This window comes from Platichthys flesus, chromosome 7, assembly GCF_949316205.1.
Source record: "Platichthys flesus chromosome 7, fPlaFle2.1, whole genome shotgun sequence".
Lineage (NCBI taxonomy): Eukaryota > Metazoa > Chordata > Actinopteri > Pleuronectiformes > Pleuronectidae > Platichthys > Platichthys flesus.
Window position 1 is genome coordinate 18,153,838 of NC_084951.1, and position 17,179 is coordinate 18,171,016.

The 17,179-nt window shown below is 40.0% G+C and overlaps 1 protein-coding gene across 1 annotated transcript; it reads left to right on the top strand.

Annotated features, from left to right (window-relative positions):
• Positions 1-3,416: 3,416 nt before the first annotated feature.
• On the top strand, positions 3,417-16,836 carry LOC133956918 (deoxynucleoside triphosphate triphosphohydrolase SAMHD1-like). Its single transcript, XM_062392286.1, has 16 exons — positions 3,417-3,709; positions 3,813-3,879; positions 4,038-4,110; positions 6,524-6,684; positions 7,404-7,519; positions 7,679-7,749; positions 8,361-8,519; positions 9,308-9,408; positions 9,518-9,626; positions 9,725-9,816; positions 9,903-10,018; positions 12,424-12,563; positions 13,164-13,274; positions 13,401-13,505; positions 13,650-13,787; positions 15,874-16,836. Exons 1-16 carry the CDS (start codon positions 3,529-3,531, stop codon positions 16,006-16,008), a joined length of 1,875 nt encoding a protein of 624 aa, XP_062248270.1. The 5' UTR covers positions 3,417-3,528; the 3' UTR covers positions 16,009-16,836.
• Positions 16,837-17,179: the final 343 nt, after the last annotated feature.

Consider the following 17,179-nt stretch of genomic DNA (forward strand, 5'->3'; position numbering starts at 1 on the left):
CTCTTACTCATTAAATCCTGTCAAAAGTTGAATCCATGTGGTCCTTGCTGGCTGAGTCACAGCCGTTTTCCACGTTTTGTCGAGATGAAACAAAGCAACCATCACTCCGCAGGTTTTGTTTAGATGTGGAGGAGTCTGTCATGGCTTCCATAAACACAGGGATTACTTTATACCACACTTTTGTACGGTTTTAAAAGTTCTTCCTGTTGCAATAGTCTAATGACTCTTATGTTAATGGTTGATTGATGGCAGGAAAGCACTTTGTTCATTTGGTGGGTGAAGTCCAGAGCCGAGGTCAGACGGTGACATTTCAAAACAGTCATGACCTCCTGTCAGTCACACAGGGGCCAGTTACATAACAGCTTCCATTTATATCTGTTCAGCTCATTTACACTACATACGTGAACCTGCTGGGGTAAGAACATACAAAAATAACTAAATACATGTGCCCAAGATGCTGTAACAGACGAGGGCGAGTGTTGATCCTGGATCCACGTCACCCGTGCGGTGCCCCAGATGGCTACCCAGCCTGAATTTGGTGATGGGGGTATGTGGGCATGGAGGTGACGTGGTTAGCATCTCCAGGTGAACCAGGGAGAGGTGATGCACAGCTGACATTGGAAGGCTGATTCAAAAGGCAGCTGGAGAGCTGCCAGGGACAGACCCCAGAGGCACAGGAGACACACGTGGGAGGAAGACTGAAAGAGACACCAAAGAGCTGAGCTGAGTTGAGCTGAGCTGAGAAACACTATTTTGTGTGTGTGTGTGGTGTGTGTGTGTGTGTGTGTGTGTGTGTGTGTGTGTGTGTGTGTGTGTGTGTGTGTGTGTGTGTGTGTGTGTGTGTGTGTGTGTGTCAAAGTCTTGACCAGTTAGATGTTTGATCCCACTAATGCTCTCCGTCACTGAGGAGCTCAAGACAACAAACAAAGACTTGGCTTTAATAGTCAGTGGGCCTCCTGTCAATCACACTGACAATTCCCTTAAGCTGCATGGACCCAATGGCCGAGTATGTTCCAGTATTCCAAAATCTGCAATCATCACTAATGCAAACCAGGGCGAAGGGCTTCACAGCCAAGAGGCTTTTCCTTCTGTTCTATCACATGTGGATAAAAGTACCGTGGAGTGAACCAAAGCAGTCAGACTTTACCCGTGTTTCAGCCTGCTTACTGGGGCTCAGGCCATAAGAGAACAGCAGCGTTAAAATGGAGAAATCCTTCATTCCCCACATGCTGTTGCTATGAATCACTGAATTTAAGTTGGTCAAATACAATAAGAGAAACCATGTTCAAAAATATATATTTGCAAAACAGATTGTTAATTTTAATTTGATTTTACAGCTTGAAATTACTGAACCATTTCCATTGTTTAACAAATCCATTGACTCGCTAGTTTAGCTCTTGCAAACCAGTTTGGATTCTTTGGAGACGACACTAAAGTTAAAAGTAATAATAGTAATAATAAAAAAACTTATAGAGCAACTTTCAAAACAGAGTTACAAGGCGGTTTACAAGTTAAAAATTGAAGGTAAACAATAGGAAACAGTTGCAAACCAATTTGAAGACCCCACAGCAATTGAGCACAGATACAGAGATAAAGAATGTTACAAATGAGAACATTTAAAAAAGATTAAAAAAAACATAATTAAATGTTTAACTGGTGAGATCAGAACTAGGAGAAAGCAGACCTGCAAAAATGATTGAGGCAGGTGAAGAGATACCCCATCAAGCTACTAATCCTAAATATGGTGGACGACTTAGAACATCTTCGATATGATTGTAAAGTTCTGTGTTTGTTGATCTTGAAATTTGGAAATTTTTTCTTTTAGCATGAAAAGATAAATCAGTGCTTGTTTGAGCACATGGTGCAACACAGCACCTGTTTCAAAAAGTCACTGACTGCAGGGGCAACCAAACCATCAAGAATTGAGCAATAGTGTCCCCTTGTGGCCATTTGATGTAGGTGGCCCAAAGTCCCCTAAGCATCTGAAGTAGATTTAAGAGTTTTAAACCTTTAGGAATATAAAAAAAAGACTAATGTAAGTACCTACAACAGCCAATTACAAAGAACTTTGTAAGAATTTGTGAATTTTCCTAATGCCTGACCCTGCTTTTATTCTCCATACAAAGATTCACTCGTCACAGACAGTGTGGACACAATAAATGATTGATAATGGGTGGTTATGGAGTTAGATATAAGAGCATGGTCATAGAGCTCATAAAGCAAAAAGTGTTAAAGACGTCGGGGTTAGTGAATTGTCTTTAGCACATTATTATGACTGTGTCTTTACCTCGTTTCGTTGAAGTTGAAATGTGGAAGAACTTGACTGACCTCACTGATCACTCAGAACTCAGAAGTATTTTGAGTCATAGTGTCCAATTTTTTCCTTTAGCAGGTGTTTATGATGGAGAGTTGTTTGAAAGGACTTCCTTTGTTTTTTTTGTATCTAAATATGCACAAGTTTATTAACTGGTATTAATTTACTTTTATGCACAAGTTTATCATTGTGCACTGCACACAAGACATCTTTAAAACATTACCAGTAGGTATTTGTAACACTATGTGAAGGACTCAGTCATTCACCATTCTTGTATTCACCTAACTCTCTTCCTCTGAAGTGTCAATGTTTTCAATCCTTTAACACAACCGTTCTTTCTGTGCTAATTGAAAGGAACCTGCTGCAAACCAGTTGCTGAGTCTGGCTCATGATGTTCATGAGATCTTGATATCATAGGTTCCACTGGTTCCAAATGATTTCACTTGAGCAAAATGGCAGCGCCCCCGAATCTGCGGTATTTCGGCTTCACTATTGTACAGTGACAGGATGTGGAAATGCTTCGTCCACCTTTATTTACAGTTAATGTTTAGTTAATTTAACAGCTCATCTGGGCTTCTGTGATTTCAGTTTTTCTTACTTCCAATATGTTGCTGGCCATTTGAAAATTAAGGGAGGATTTGTCAACATCCGGGCAACTGGGGAAAGTATTAGTGAAAGACAGGAACGAACAGTTTCAGATAAGCCGCCTTTATAAGGCTCTCATCAGCGTCACGGACATGATCCGAGATTTCGATATCACCGCTCTGGTTTCCCTCGCTCAACTGAATCTAGCCCCGCCCTCTAAAAGCTGACGTAAAGCGGAACAAGGTCAAGCTGCCGATACTATTTAAATAACTCACCGGAACTTAGTGTTTTAACTTAGAAATTAATATCATTAAACAAATACTTTGCGTTCTACTGGGCTGTACCCATAAAAAAGTTATATTAAAAACAACAATAACATTATTTGTATTATTCATATTATTATTAGCAGTAGTACCAGCAGTTTCATTAGACTTTTATTTTGAAATTCTAGAGAGGAAGTGCAGGTGGTGTTTCGTTATACCTTGACGCAGCCGGTCAAATAACAAAACCCGGGTATTTTACAGTCTCCTTTGCGCGATCAGCTGTGTCAGGCGGCGTGTGGTCCAACATTACCGGCTGTAACTGTGCGGCTTCCCGTTCCCGTATCAACCCGAACAAGCTTCTTCTGCATGGAGAACCAAAAACGATCGTTTGAGGCAGCGTCGTTCCCCGACGACAGCTTCAAAACGCCGGAGAAGAGAGCGCCCGGGAACCCGCCGGCTGACTCGGACTACACGCGATGGGGCGTGGAGGAAACGTGTCGGTACCTGCGGGCAGAGGGTCTGCGGGAGTGGGAGAACACGTTCAGAGGTCGGTTGTGTTGTCGGTGATGTGTTTGCATGTTGTTGAGCCGCTTCTCTATCACGTGTGACCTGAATCCGACAGCTCATCATGTGTCTGCTTCATCTTCCAGAACAAAAAATAACTGGTGTGGGCCTGAGGTACCTCGATGACGCGCGGCTGCAGGGGATTGGAGTAAAGTAAGTGTGTGTTGGAATCAAAAATAAATGTGGTACATGTTCGAGTTTCCCCTGAAGTGTCAGAGTATTGCGGCACCTCCTCAGTGGGTCACTCGGGTGTTTCACCCACAACCTCTTCATCCTCTCCTCCTCCTCATCCGCTGTTTGACCCGGCCCAGGCTCCTCGGTGACCGTCTGCGGATCCTGCACAGTACCAGGAAGCTGTGGCAGATAGCGGCAGAGCCAGGCAAGGTAACAGCTGCACTGTCGAGGCCACAGAGATAAACAGCAAGGGAGGATCAACTCTCTCTCTCTCTGTCCTCTTCTTTTTTTGTTTTGGCCACATCTCAAACTCTGGTTCAAGTCAGATAAGAATTTTTAAAGGGACAGTTCAACCAAAATGAAAATGTGCTCATCATCTGCTTAGCACTTTGCCGATGGAGGGTTGGGTGAAGTGTTTGAGTCCAACAAACACTTTCGGAGTTTCAGGGGTAAACACCGTTGCAGCCAAATCCAATACAATTGAAGTTAACTGTGACCAATTCTTCAAATGGAAAAAAATAAATGTAAAATACCTTCATAATGCTCCTGTGTTTTCATCCAAGGCCCAACATTCAAATTCGACTTAAAACGAGGTAATTTACACCATGTTTTGGCACAAATGTTGCAGAGTTGCTAATGGAGCTAGCCATGCTACCGGTTCTTCTCTTGCTTACAAACGTGAATGCAGCTCCAGGGTAGGAGGATACCAGTGGACATTTAGGCTAAAACATGGTGTAAATTATGCTGTGTCGAGTCAAATTTGAATGTTGGGGCTTACTGACACTTGGATGACACCACAGGAGCAGTACAGATGCTTTTTATACTTTTCTTTCTGTTGTTTTTTTACGTTTAAAGAATTGGTCACAATCTACTTCAATTGTATTTGATTTGGCTGCAACGCTGTTAACCCCTGAAACTCCTAAAGTGTTTGTGGACTCAAAACACTTAACCCACCCCTTCATCAGCATAGTGGGAGGGGATTATGAGTGAATTTCAAATTTTTTGGGTGAACTATCCCTTCAGAGAGGTAGATTGTACGGTTTTAAATTAAGGAAATCTAGTTTCCAATTCCTTCTGAAGTCAGATGTGTCCTCTGCAAGGTGGAAGCTTTAGAATCCGAATTAGAAAAAAACACTTTCATCCATTTGAGGAACTTGCTATGTAGCAAATGCTGACACTTGATGAAGAAAGAGGAAGTAAAGCAGTGAAAAATGGAAAACCTACTACAGTATGATGGGAAGAGTGTTGTCCAGTGTCACATATGGCAAACAGTTTTTACATTTATTCGCTGGACTGGACTGGATCTGTACTCAAACTCTTATATCTCATGAATTGGATATTGTATTTCTAAAGTGAGAAACCTTTCAAAATTCATAATTCTATTTTTGATATCCAGTAATGGATTAAGTCAGTTTCCTTATGTACCACTGCAATTTTACAAATCTTTAGGATTACATATTTTACCTGACACAGAGTGAATGTAACTGGGACCTTTGACTCAGTGTTTTGACGTGTAACTGTGCACAATCCCCATGGGAACAGATTCTCACGGGCTGCTATCACAAGATGTTGTTGCAGGATCATGTTTGTCAGGATGTTGTTTGTGTCTGGAGATAGTTAATGTTTTGATTCTCTCAAGAAAAGAGCGACGTTCTCTCTCTCTTCACAAAATGAAGGCTCGTCCAGTTTCACATCCAATGGGAAAATAATAGAATCCAAACTGGCTTTGTAAGAAATGGATTGTGTGTATGAAATTTTCCTTATGAATTAGTAAGAAGTGAATGACACATATCCGCAGCATCAGCTTGATCTATTAAATGGTAAAACTGACCCTTGTACTTTCAGGAGGAGTTTTCAGAATCTTAAATTTAGTTTTTACGGCTACAATCAAAGTTGTAGATATCTTGAGATACATTTTTAATTATTGATGTCTACAAATTTCCACTCTAATAAGTGAGAATACAGTTTTGACTTATTGATCACATTGCATATTGATCACAGATATGATTGTGGTGCGATAAGACAGCTTTGCCACAGTGGAGAGCATGAAGACAGCTCGGTGAGGCGCAGTCTAGAGGTCCGCGGATTAAGTTACATCACATGTTATTGCGGTGTTAGTGAGGTTGTACAAACAATCAAAATTGTGTGTGATCAGTCCCTGTGCTCCTTGCCCTGCACATCCTGTATTTCACCTACCTCATTAAATTCTGCGAGTTTCCGTGCAAGAGATTTTTGTTTGTAATGTTTATTATTGTTTTTATCTTTATCGCACGTTTCCACTCTTTTATTGTGGTAGAACGATTTCAAATGGAGCCTGACTGATTCGTTTTTAATTGGGGTTGATGCTGATATGTAAAGATAAGATTAGATAAAACAACCAAATTCCAATGATTCAGCAGCAGACAGTGATAATGGCTTCATGAGTGTAATGCCAATAATTATATTTTTTTGGTAATTATCCCAAAGATGTGGTTATCAAACCCTTGTGAAAGAGAACTGTAATTGAGATGCGACATTTTACAGTTTAACCCTTAACTTTATTACAGATTTCAATTTGGCACACTAATGCTGCGAGTAGGAGTGATGGAGTAAGTCTTTCTTTTGTTGTCTTGTCTCCTGCCAGGTCTTTAATGATCCGATCCACGGGCATGTGGTGTTGCACCCACTTCTCATCAGAATCATTGACACACCTCAATTCCAGAGACTGCGAAACCTCAAGCAGCTGGGAGGGGCCTACTTTGTCTTCCCCGGAGCGTCCCACAACCGCTTTGAACACAGCATCGGGTGTGTCCTCAGTTAGAGACAGTGTCAAATTATAAATGTGATCGATTTGTTTTCATTAAGATTCATAAATTATTTCAAGAAAATGTTAAACGGATTTAAAAAATAATCCTCTATCTGCCCCTTTGTCCCCGTGTATCGTCCTTCCCTCGAGTTTCGTAGAAATCCAATCAATAGTTTTTGCGAAACGATGCTGAAAATCTAAATGTAACAAAACAAACGACAAACAAACAGAGTTAAGTCAACCTCTTCGGCCATGGTCCTTTAACCTGTCTCATTAACACTACATGTACTTTTTTCACTCTTTTCATTATTTGACTGGCAATTATATGCATTTTAAAATGATGATGGGAAACATGGAAATGTTTTCTACAAGGATTGGTGTTGCTGAAAATGAAGCAGATGAATGTAGGTGAAAGTCTACGGAATTTCAAACGATCATGTTATGTCCTTGCGGGATTCGGACGATAAAAAATATTTTTATAATTAATAAATCCCACGTATTTCATATATATACGTTTTGTGAGACAAATTCCAGATACTTTATTTCCTATACTTTAGTTTTTTGTTTAAATAAATTCTCTGCAAAGACTCCTTAAGAACTGCGTTTGAAACACAGTGTTATTAAATAGTAAAATAGTAATTCTTCATGCGTCATGTTTGTGGTATTTTCCCTGTCTTGTCTTGTTTTGTATGAAATGTTTTGTTGTGTGTGGGAACAGGGTTGGTCACTTGGCAGGACAACTTGTACAGGCTCTAAATGACAGGCAGCCAGAACTCCTCATCTCTCGGAGAGACATCCTCTGCGTGCAGATCGCTGGGCTCTGCCATGACCTGGGTGAGCATTGCACATCGTGGGTGTGTGCACGAGTAAGAATGGAAGTGCAAGTATGTTTATTATCCTCTGTTGTCCAGATGGGAGTAGAACCCACGTATCTTCGTGCAAAGATCCCATGCAGCCTAATCATCTTTTTCATGTTTTTATTATTCCTGTCAGGACATGGGCCGTTTTCCCATTTGTTTGATCGGAGGTTCATACCCCAAGCACGTCCTGGTCTAAACTGGAAGGTAAGAAAATTTGACTTATCCTCGGCCAAATGAGTCTCAAACAAAACAATTATTTCAAGGAGATACAAGGCCACATAAGCCATTTTCCTCTGCTCAGACACGTTAACATAAACAACCAATCCTGATGAGGGGTATTCATCTGCAACATGCAACCTCACCACTAGATGTCACTAAATATGACACACTGACCCTTTAACAGAAAGTTTGATATTTGTATAAAACCTGCTGTAGCAGATGGGATGACTTTACAGCAATAAATAATTCTATGAGCGGTTAAAATAATTGTAAAAACAAAGCTGCTACACTAAGCAGTCAGTGTCACCTGGCCAGTCAGCAGGACAGCTGAGGTCTAAGGTAGTGGTTGCAATGTTCGTAATGATAAGCGTCACTGATAAGAGACACTAAGAGCTTATAAACACACAGTCATTATTTAAGTTATGACCACAGACCTGCCGTCTGGCAAATGTCACCGATAAGCATTCGTGTTTGCAGGAGTCATATTTTAAGATAAGCTCTTTCTGTTTGCTTTCATTTTCAAGTTGTGACTGTGTAAGTTTCCATAGATTACAATTATTATATAATATTAATAAATGATTCTGTGTGTGTTTCAGCATGAGCAGGCCTCTTTGGACATGTTCGATTACCTGGTTGAGGACAACAAGTTGAAGCCGGTGATGGAGCAGCACGGCCTGGTGCTGCCTGAGGACCTGGAGTTCATCAAGGAGCAGATTGCTGGACCATTGGGCACTAATGGAGCTGATGCTAAGGGGGTAATTCTAGTTCTGCTTATATGAGATCAGTTGATAGTTGTATTAGTATTATAGTCATATTTTTCTCATGCAGGAACTTTACCAAAGGATCCAAGAACCTTTTGAGGAACTATTGATTAAATTTAACTATGGATTTAATTCCTGTAAAATGGGTCCAGGCAGCAGCTGAAGGGTACATAAATACACACGTAAATACTGCTGCTACCGAGCAGTATTTCATTCAAAGTTTTTTTTATTTTGAACATTTCATGCTTCCAAATTGCACCAAAATTGCAACTCTATGTGTTGAGCTGTTTGAATTACATACATAAGGACAGAAGCTCAGACAGAGATTCCTCACTAGATAATAAGATGAGGGTCCGACATTGCACTCGCTGTCTGTCAGCTTCCCAACTGCACATTTGTGTGCCTTCACTTGTAATTCATTCTATGGATCTGATTTGTCCTAAATTTTGGCTCCAATGTGATGGATGCGTGAGCAGAAATGTGCGGAATAAACCTTCACTTCCTAAAAGCTACAAAAACCAGTGACTGATGTGCAACTTAATTATCCTCACACTCTTGCATTTAACAGTAAGAGTTTGACCTGCATATGGACTAATCCATTGGCTCGTTAACAGTGCAAGCTACAGATTATTAGTGTGTATGCAGCAGATGCTATAAGTTCCACATTAGTTCTCTGCACTGTGTAATGACTTGCCTCTGGAAACCAGAGTTAAAATTATTTTTAATCCTTAAAGATACTTGTCTAATATATCAGAATCTCATGTCTCTGTTTTCTGTCTTAGTGGCGTTACAAAGGCCGCCCAGAGGCCATGTCCTTTCTCTATGAGATTGTTGCCAACAAAAGAAATGGCATTGATGTGGATAAGTGGGACTACTTTGCGAGGTGAGTATTTCAGACTTATTAGTTTGTTTTAATAAGGGTTTCCTAAATCACATGTTGATAAATCCTAGTGAGTTTAATGGCCCATCTCTTAACATGTTTCTCCTCTTAGGGACTGCTACCACCTGGGCATCAAGAACAACTTTGATTATCAGCGCTGCCTTATGTTCGCCAGGGTGTGTGAGGTGGACGGGCAGAAGCAAATCTGTACCAAAAACAAAGTAAACACTCTCTTATTTTTCCTTCTGATCAGCTTTTTAAAAAACGTCTTAGTTTAACATTTAAACTGTGACTAAAACACAAGTTATTCTTCAAACAGGAGGTGGGCAATCTGTATGACATGTTCCACACAAGGAACTGCCTCCACAGAAGAGCCTACCAGCACAGTGTTTGCAACATCATAGAGATCATGTGAGTAGCTCATTGCTCTGACGTAGCTTGTTCACTTTTCCCTTTGGTCGTTCTGAAAGGTGATGATGTGTCGGATGTTTCTTTAGGATCACTGAGGCTTTTCTAAAAGCAGATCCACACATCAAGATTAAAGGCTCAGGAGGGAAGATGTTCACTCTCTCCACGGCCATAGAGGACATGGAGGCCTACACCAAACTGACAGGTCCGTGGACACCATTGTGTGCCGTTTAGCTTGTCCATCCCACTGTTTTCTGGTTTGAAACCATGGTTTCTTTTGTGCAACTGTTGTGGGCCCTCATCAGGCTGGAGGCCGACTGATTTATCAGTTGGCCAATAACAATCAGCCAATAAGAGCCTTTAACAGGCATAAGAATATCCTTATTTATGTTTACCAATACAAAAACCTTTATTTTACAGAAAGATCTATGCTGTAAACATTGGTTTTTGAAAATGGTGGCGATATGTAGTTTGCCATAGCAAATTGTTATTGTTATTTTTATAATGCTTATCATAAAAATGTTGAACTTTGATTCCATAGAATAATCATTATTTCAAGTTCTATATATTTCCGTTAACTTGTTTGTTTAATCTGTAAAATATGAAGTCTCAATTACATTAATTTGTCATAAGGGTCTTTCTAGTATATATATCGTCGGATACATCGGTATTGGAAAGTTTTTTACTCCCAGTTTCACCATCCAACCCCAAAAAAACAAATCCGTCGTACTGCACACACGGCACAATGATGGATCATAGTGTTGTTCACTATTACAGAGACAAATGCTCACAGTCTGCACAAACTGCATTAATATAGAGTATAACAGCACCAGTAAACTTATTTTATTATTTTCATTTACTCCCCAGATAGTGGTTTGTATCAGTCTTGAAGTACTCATACTTCATCTACAGTTGCAATCAGAAATATTCAACCCCCCATAGATTTTAAGGATTTATCAATTAAAGTAGACAGAATCTTGTTCTTTGATCAAGATTCTGCTTCGGATGCCTTCTTTATGAGTTAAGTGATAAAGAAAATCAACCCGGAAAATGCATGATGTAGTATTTGTGTGTAGCAGTATATTTTGTTAAGATAGCCATGTCACAATTATTCAACCCCTATATAATATTGTTGTTTTTAAAGCTGTTTGACAGTTTTTTTTGTCCTAAAGTTGAGTTGAAACATTATTAAGCCTTTGGGAACTCTATACTGATCCTTCATTTGCTTCAGCTGTGATGCATATATAAACCCCACCCATGAAGGTATTCAAGGTGAGTTGCAATCATGGGAAAGACATAGGAGCTTACACAAAAGCTAAGAGAGGAGATTATTTCATCACACCTGAAAGGCCTTGGGTAGAAGAAGAATTCCCCAAAAAAGTATATTCCAAGAGACACAATTGGGAACATTATAAGGAAGTTTACAACTGATGGAGCAGCTTCAAACATGCCTGGCCGTGGAAGAAAGCCCAGCATTTCATCAAGGACCCTCAGCAACTTAGTCAGAACAACTCAGATAAACCCCTGTGTGGCTGCAAGACACCTACAGGATGACCTGATGAAGGCTGGTACAAGTGCTGCAGTGGCAACCATAAGACATGCACTGAATAATAAAGGACTTAATGGCCGGCTCCCAGACGCACTAAGCTCTTGACCACAAGCAACATCAAAAGTCGACTAGAATATGCCAGGAGGAATTTGGATAAGCCTACAGAGTTTTGGGTGACAGTTCTATGTACTGATGAAACCAAACTGGAACTGTTTGGACGTATGGACCAGCGGTATGTCTGGCGTGTGAAAGGCCAGGCTTATGACCAGAAGAATACCATCCCCACAGTCCAGCATGGAGGTTGGTCAAAGATGATGTTGGGCTGTTTTTCTGCGGCAGGAACTAGCAATCTTTATTGTGTACATGGCATCATGGATTCACAGAAATATCAGGCCATTTTAAAGAGGAATGGGATTCCTTCTGTTGACAAATTAAACCTTGGTGATCATTGGACTTTCCAGCAAGATCCAAAGCAAAATCTCCAAGTCCACCAAAGCTTGGTTGAGAAAAAGATCCTGGAATGTCCTGGAGTGGCATTCACAGTCACCAGATTCAAATTTGATTGAAAATCTTTGGTGGGATTTAAAGAAGGCAGTTGCAGCATGGAAGCCATCAAACATCACTGATCTAGAGGCTTTTGCACTTGAAAAATGGGCAAAGATTCCAATCGAGAGGTGTAAGAAGCTTGTCCGCACTTACCGAAAACATTTTTTAGAAGTTATAAAAGCTAGAGGATACGCCACAAAGTACTGAAGCTGTGGGGTTGAATAATACTGCACATCAACATGTGTTGAAAGAGTTACATTTTTCATTTGAACTTCAAAGTTAGGTCAACTTCTGTTGTCAAAATAACTAAAATACGCATTAATAAATATCTTTTGTTGTTTGATGAGGTTTTTGTCATTTATTGTCATTATCTGTCATCCACATCACTATAATGTCTATTGAGGTGAGGGGGTTGAATATTTCTGATTGCAACTGTACTTCCAACATTGTTTAAACGCATTCACATTAGTGTGCATGAATTATTCAAATTAACAGATTTCCGTTCTGTCCCTTAGATCATGTGTTTGAACAAATACTCCACTCGTCCTCCAAGGAGCTGGAGGAATCGCGGCAGATTCTACAAGACCTCGTCTGTCGACGCCTCTACAAGTGTCTGGGCCGAACCAAGCCAAGAGAACATCTGGATGACACCCCGGTGTGTGTTTGTGTTCTTCTTGTGGAACTATTTTGGCTGTTGAATTTGAGTTTTTACAAATTATAGGTAATATTGATAACTTTATCCATGTGGTTCAAGTAGGGTTTAACTGGCTGCTTCTGCATGGATATGATATCCAGACACTTTGGCTTCACTTTTGGGGAACAGTCATGTCATCAATCTTTATATCCAATTATGATTGTATTTGTTGACCAACAAAACAAACCCAAAGACATTAAGTTCAGTGCAACTCAAAGAAAAACATCCAAACCTTGTGTATGAGAAGCTTTAATTACCAAATATTGGACGATTTAGCAAATGTGAAAAACTTTCATGGATAAACTTTGTGCCATTTGCACCCTGAGATGAATGACTGCTGCTTTGATGTAGCCAATTAGCTTCCTTATAAATGAAATGAAACCAGTAAGATATTATGAATGAATACATTTTCTATTGCATGTTGGAAAGTAGATCGTGATTTCAACTAAGAAGTTTAACCATATGTGCTTGTATATGTATCCTCGTAAGTCATTCTGCATTAGAGTGTTGTGTGTAAGTTCTCTTTTCTTATTTTTACTTAATCCACTTCACATATGTAAGGAGGCGATTAAAGGCTGGGAAAAAGAATTGGCAGAGTCCACTCCTCAGAGTGTCCCGGATGTCCCGGTTGTCCAGGATGTCAAACTGCAGCCAGATGACTTTATAGTTAGCGTGAGTTTCCAGTCCAACTACTTTTTATCTCATACATTTCATTTGCTCCAAAAGAAAGAATTACAATTTTTAAATTTAATTTTAGTTTGTTGAATCGTGGCCTATTGCACAAAACCTCTCCTTTAGGTAATTTCTCTGGACTATGGGATGAAGAAGGAGAACCCCATCAACAAAGTGCGATTCTATTGCAAAGATGACCCAACTAAAGCCTTCAAGATACGCGAGGACCAGGTCACACATCTTTATCTTTATTTGCATGAGTTGCCTTCGCATGTACAGAGCTCATCTCACATATTTATAAACAAAAAGATTGATTATGTCACTTCCTCTATTTTGAATTTACAGCTTAAAATAAACTCTTGTCATTCTTGTCAGGTGTCAAGTCTGCTTCCAGCGCAGTTTAATGAGCAGCTGATCCGAGTCTACTGCAAGAAGAGGGATGGAAAGACTGTGGAGGTCGCCAAGAAGCATTTTGTTCAGTGGTGCAACAACAAAAAATCCTCAACGCCTACGGTAAGATTTATCTTCGCCAGTGTAAAGAATTGTGTATTTACTTGCAGTGTCAATGTTGGTTGATAAACATTGGATGGTACACACCCTGAAGGGCGTTTGCCTCAAACTGGAGAGTCTATCGAGAATGGAAAACTAAGGGAACTTGAATGGCACTAAGAAAAGCACATACTCTGTCCAGCACCAACAGTCATCTAATGAAACCACATAAATAAACACATACATTCACGAGATCCAGATTTCTATTGGGTTCTGCAACAGATTACACACAATCATAAATATCAGTTGCTTAAATATGCCGGATCTTTTTTTCCTGGAGCCTTTCTAATCTTAATCCGTACTCAAATTTACTCAGTTGTGCATTTTTTGCATTATGCCGCTGAATAACATACAAACAAGAACAAAACCTAACCTCCTTGGCGGGCATAGTAAATGTTGAGCAGAAATGGCTGTGTGGAGCAGTATAGTGAGCAGGACCCTGTATTGTGAGTGTAACATGTCACACAAAAATTGAAGCCACCTTCTTCTATTGCTCGATGGTCCAGCTCATTGTCGTCAGTCGAAGCAGCAGGACAGAGGTCGAACACGGGAACTCTCACCGGTCTGCTGCCACACGGCTGCGTTTTTGTTTTGACAGCTTTCTGTCATAGTCGGCAAGAACTGTTTTAGAATTTCATAGGGTTGGACCTCATGGGCCAGCCTTGAGTACCCATCACTGGTTCACCATCACGATCCTACCCTCGTCAAAGCAGCTCCCCCCCCCCATGAAAGATGCCACTCTGATGAGAACATGTGTTATTCTCATCACCTCTCACACAAGTTAGATCTCTATACAAGGTGGATAAAAAAAGGGGGAGACAGGCTTTAACCCATAAGCACGACAACAAACACAAACCACTTCAGGCAGCAGTTAGTTACTTGGAGATGACGGGCAATACGTCAAACCAGTTATCAGATCACACGCCAGTTGATACGGGGCAGGAGCGGGGAATCGGGAGCAACGGTTGATAGAAAGACACAAACACAATACCTGAAATTGCCCGAGACAAACGAGTGCAACTCGATATGTAGATGCACAGAAACAGTAATGACAGAAACGAATGCAGGTGAGAAGGTAGGAAACTCGGGCTGAGGGCAGATTGGAGGGCGTGACGGGTTTTGGCAGTGTTGTTGATTGATTCAGGTACACATCTTGACATTCTAGTGCTTCGTATTTGAGTTCCATATTTTGTGTAGTAAAATGTATAGTGACTACCCCCTACTGGTTGAAATCTGGCTATTGCAATTTAATTTTGTTGTTGGTTGGTGTGGATGGAAGCAGGTGATGTATCTGGAGGCAGCTTACCTCGCCATCAACCACCTCTTCTCCTTGTTTAAAAACCAAGGATACTGACTGCCGTTTGTGGGAGAAATGTTGTTTATAGTCTGACCTGGTCTCATTCCAGCACATTCGCAACTGCAGCGCCCAAACCAACTATTAGGACAGTGAGGACGTTTATAGTGGGGCTGGCAGTGTGTCGTTTTTGATTTGAAGCTTATTTTACGTAAGAGCTACAAAGATATTCAAGCTATTTGCATAAATTTACAACTTCTTTGAACTTTTGCTAACATTTTGCCTTCAAATGAACGGCCTCCTGCCCCAGTGATGCTCCAAAGACTTGAAGTGATACACAATAACCACACCACACAATAACCACTCTTAACAACCAATTAGTTTTAACACAAAAGTATCACTAAAAAAGATCGCTGCCATTTTACAGCATTTATATCAAATGACAGTGGGGAGCAGAACAATTTCCTGATGAGGCAGTGAGGCTCTACACAATCAATAACAATACAGTCAGGAAAAAACTGAAATGAATGAAATTAGTAGTGGAGGAACCGAGAGAAGACATTTTTTTATAAAATTTGTGTTTATCCTATATACCTTTTTTTTTTAATCGGGGTCCAGAGATCACCTTCCTCTAGTCTAACTTCATTATCTGGCTGGTAAAGAAGAGTTCTGTCACTGACCCCTGTGTCAGTCAGGACAGTGTACACTCTAAACTGTCAATGTTAATATCAATGTGTGATTTTTATTTACACACAGGACGCAGACATCATAGCGCCGGAGCTGACCCCTATGAAACCCGACAAGCCGAACAACAATGGCTGTGACGATGGAGGGTCTAGTTACAACGCTGTTAGACAGAGTGAGCCGAAAAAAGCAAAAAGAAAGCTTTAAAATAAGAGGAGAGCGAATACCCCTCTTACAATTTCAGTAGATGAGAAGTGTTGAGTGAACATTATATTTCTCTACGAGGTGAGTGTGTTGATTGAAGCTGGAAACTAAGCAGTTTTTTTAAAGAAAAAGAAATGGAGAAAAAAAGGCCTCAGGGACTATCCTCAGGGTTTTAAAAAAAAATTGACCCCTCCTCAATTTTATATGGACAACTTTTTTTTCTCATGGGATTCAGGGATTTATTTTGGACTAACTTCGGGCTACAAGTGTCGAGTTTTTAAGTTGATTTATTTTTATACCCTGTGCTAAGCAGCAGCCTATCATGTCTTTGAATCATGGGCAATTAATCATGGGCAGCGGAATGTTTTACTCTCAAACAGTAGATGAACAACACAGTGTGTTTCATGTCAGTGTGTTTTACAGCATATACAGCCAGTGTGTTATTCAACTTTCACATACGCTTGTTTTTTAATATCAAGCTTCAAAAGTTACAATATAAAAAGAAAACAAGTTTCCTAGCTTTACACTGAGTGTTTGTTTTTACTTGAGGGATTATTTGCAGATTTGATTTGATTTTACTGCAAATATATTTATACTTCGGAGGGGGGGGGCGAGCATGTTTTGCAATCCTTTTATTTATTGTTCTTACATTAAGTTGCACCGCTTGTTGTCTCCATCTCACTAACATGTCAACATTTAAAATGGGATTTGTGCTGGATTGTTTGAAAACCTATATTTTGTGTATGTGTGAGGTGAAATGTTTTAAATGGTTTGTGGTGATCCTTTGAGAGTTGAAGAAAAGTTTGAAAATAAAACTCTGTTTTCACTTTGTTTCACTTGTGTAAAGTTGTTTGTTTCGCCGGTAGTCAAAGGTCCAAGATGAACTCCACTGTGGCATCATTATGTTCTGCAAAAACACTTCTCTGCACATTAGTGACCATAGTTGTTGTCTAACATCTATATTGCACATTAGGTTCAGGGCTTTATTACTATATGAAAACATGAGTAGGAAACTTCCAAAGTCTGAATGTACATGATGGATCCTCCCTCCATGTTTGTGAAATCTTATAGTTTAAAAATCCAAATAAACATACATTGGAACATAACAAATCCTATTAAAATAAATAGATTAAATCTGCAAGTAAAGAAGTCCAATTTTTTTTGGAAGAACATG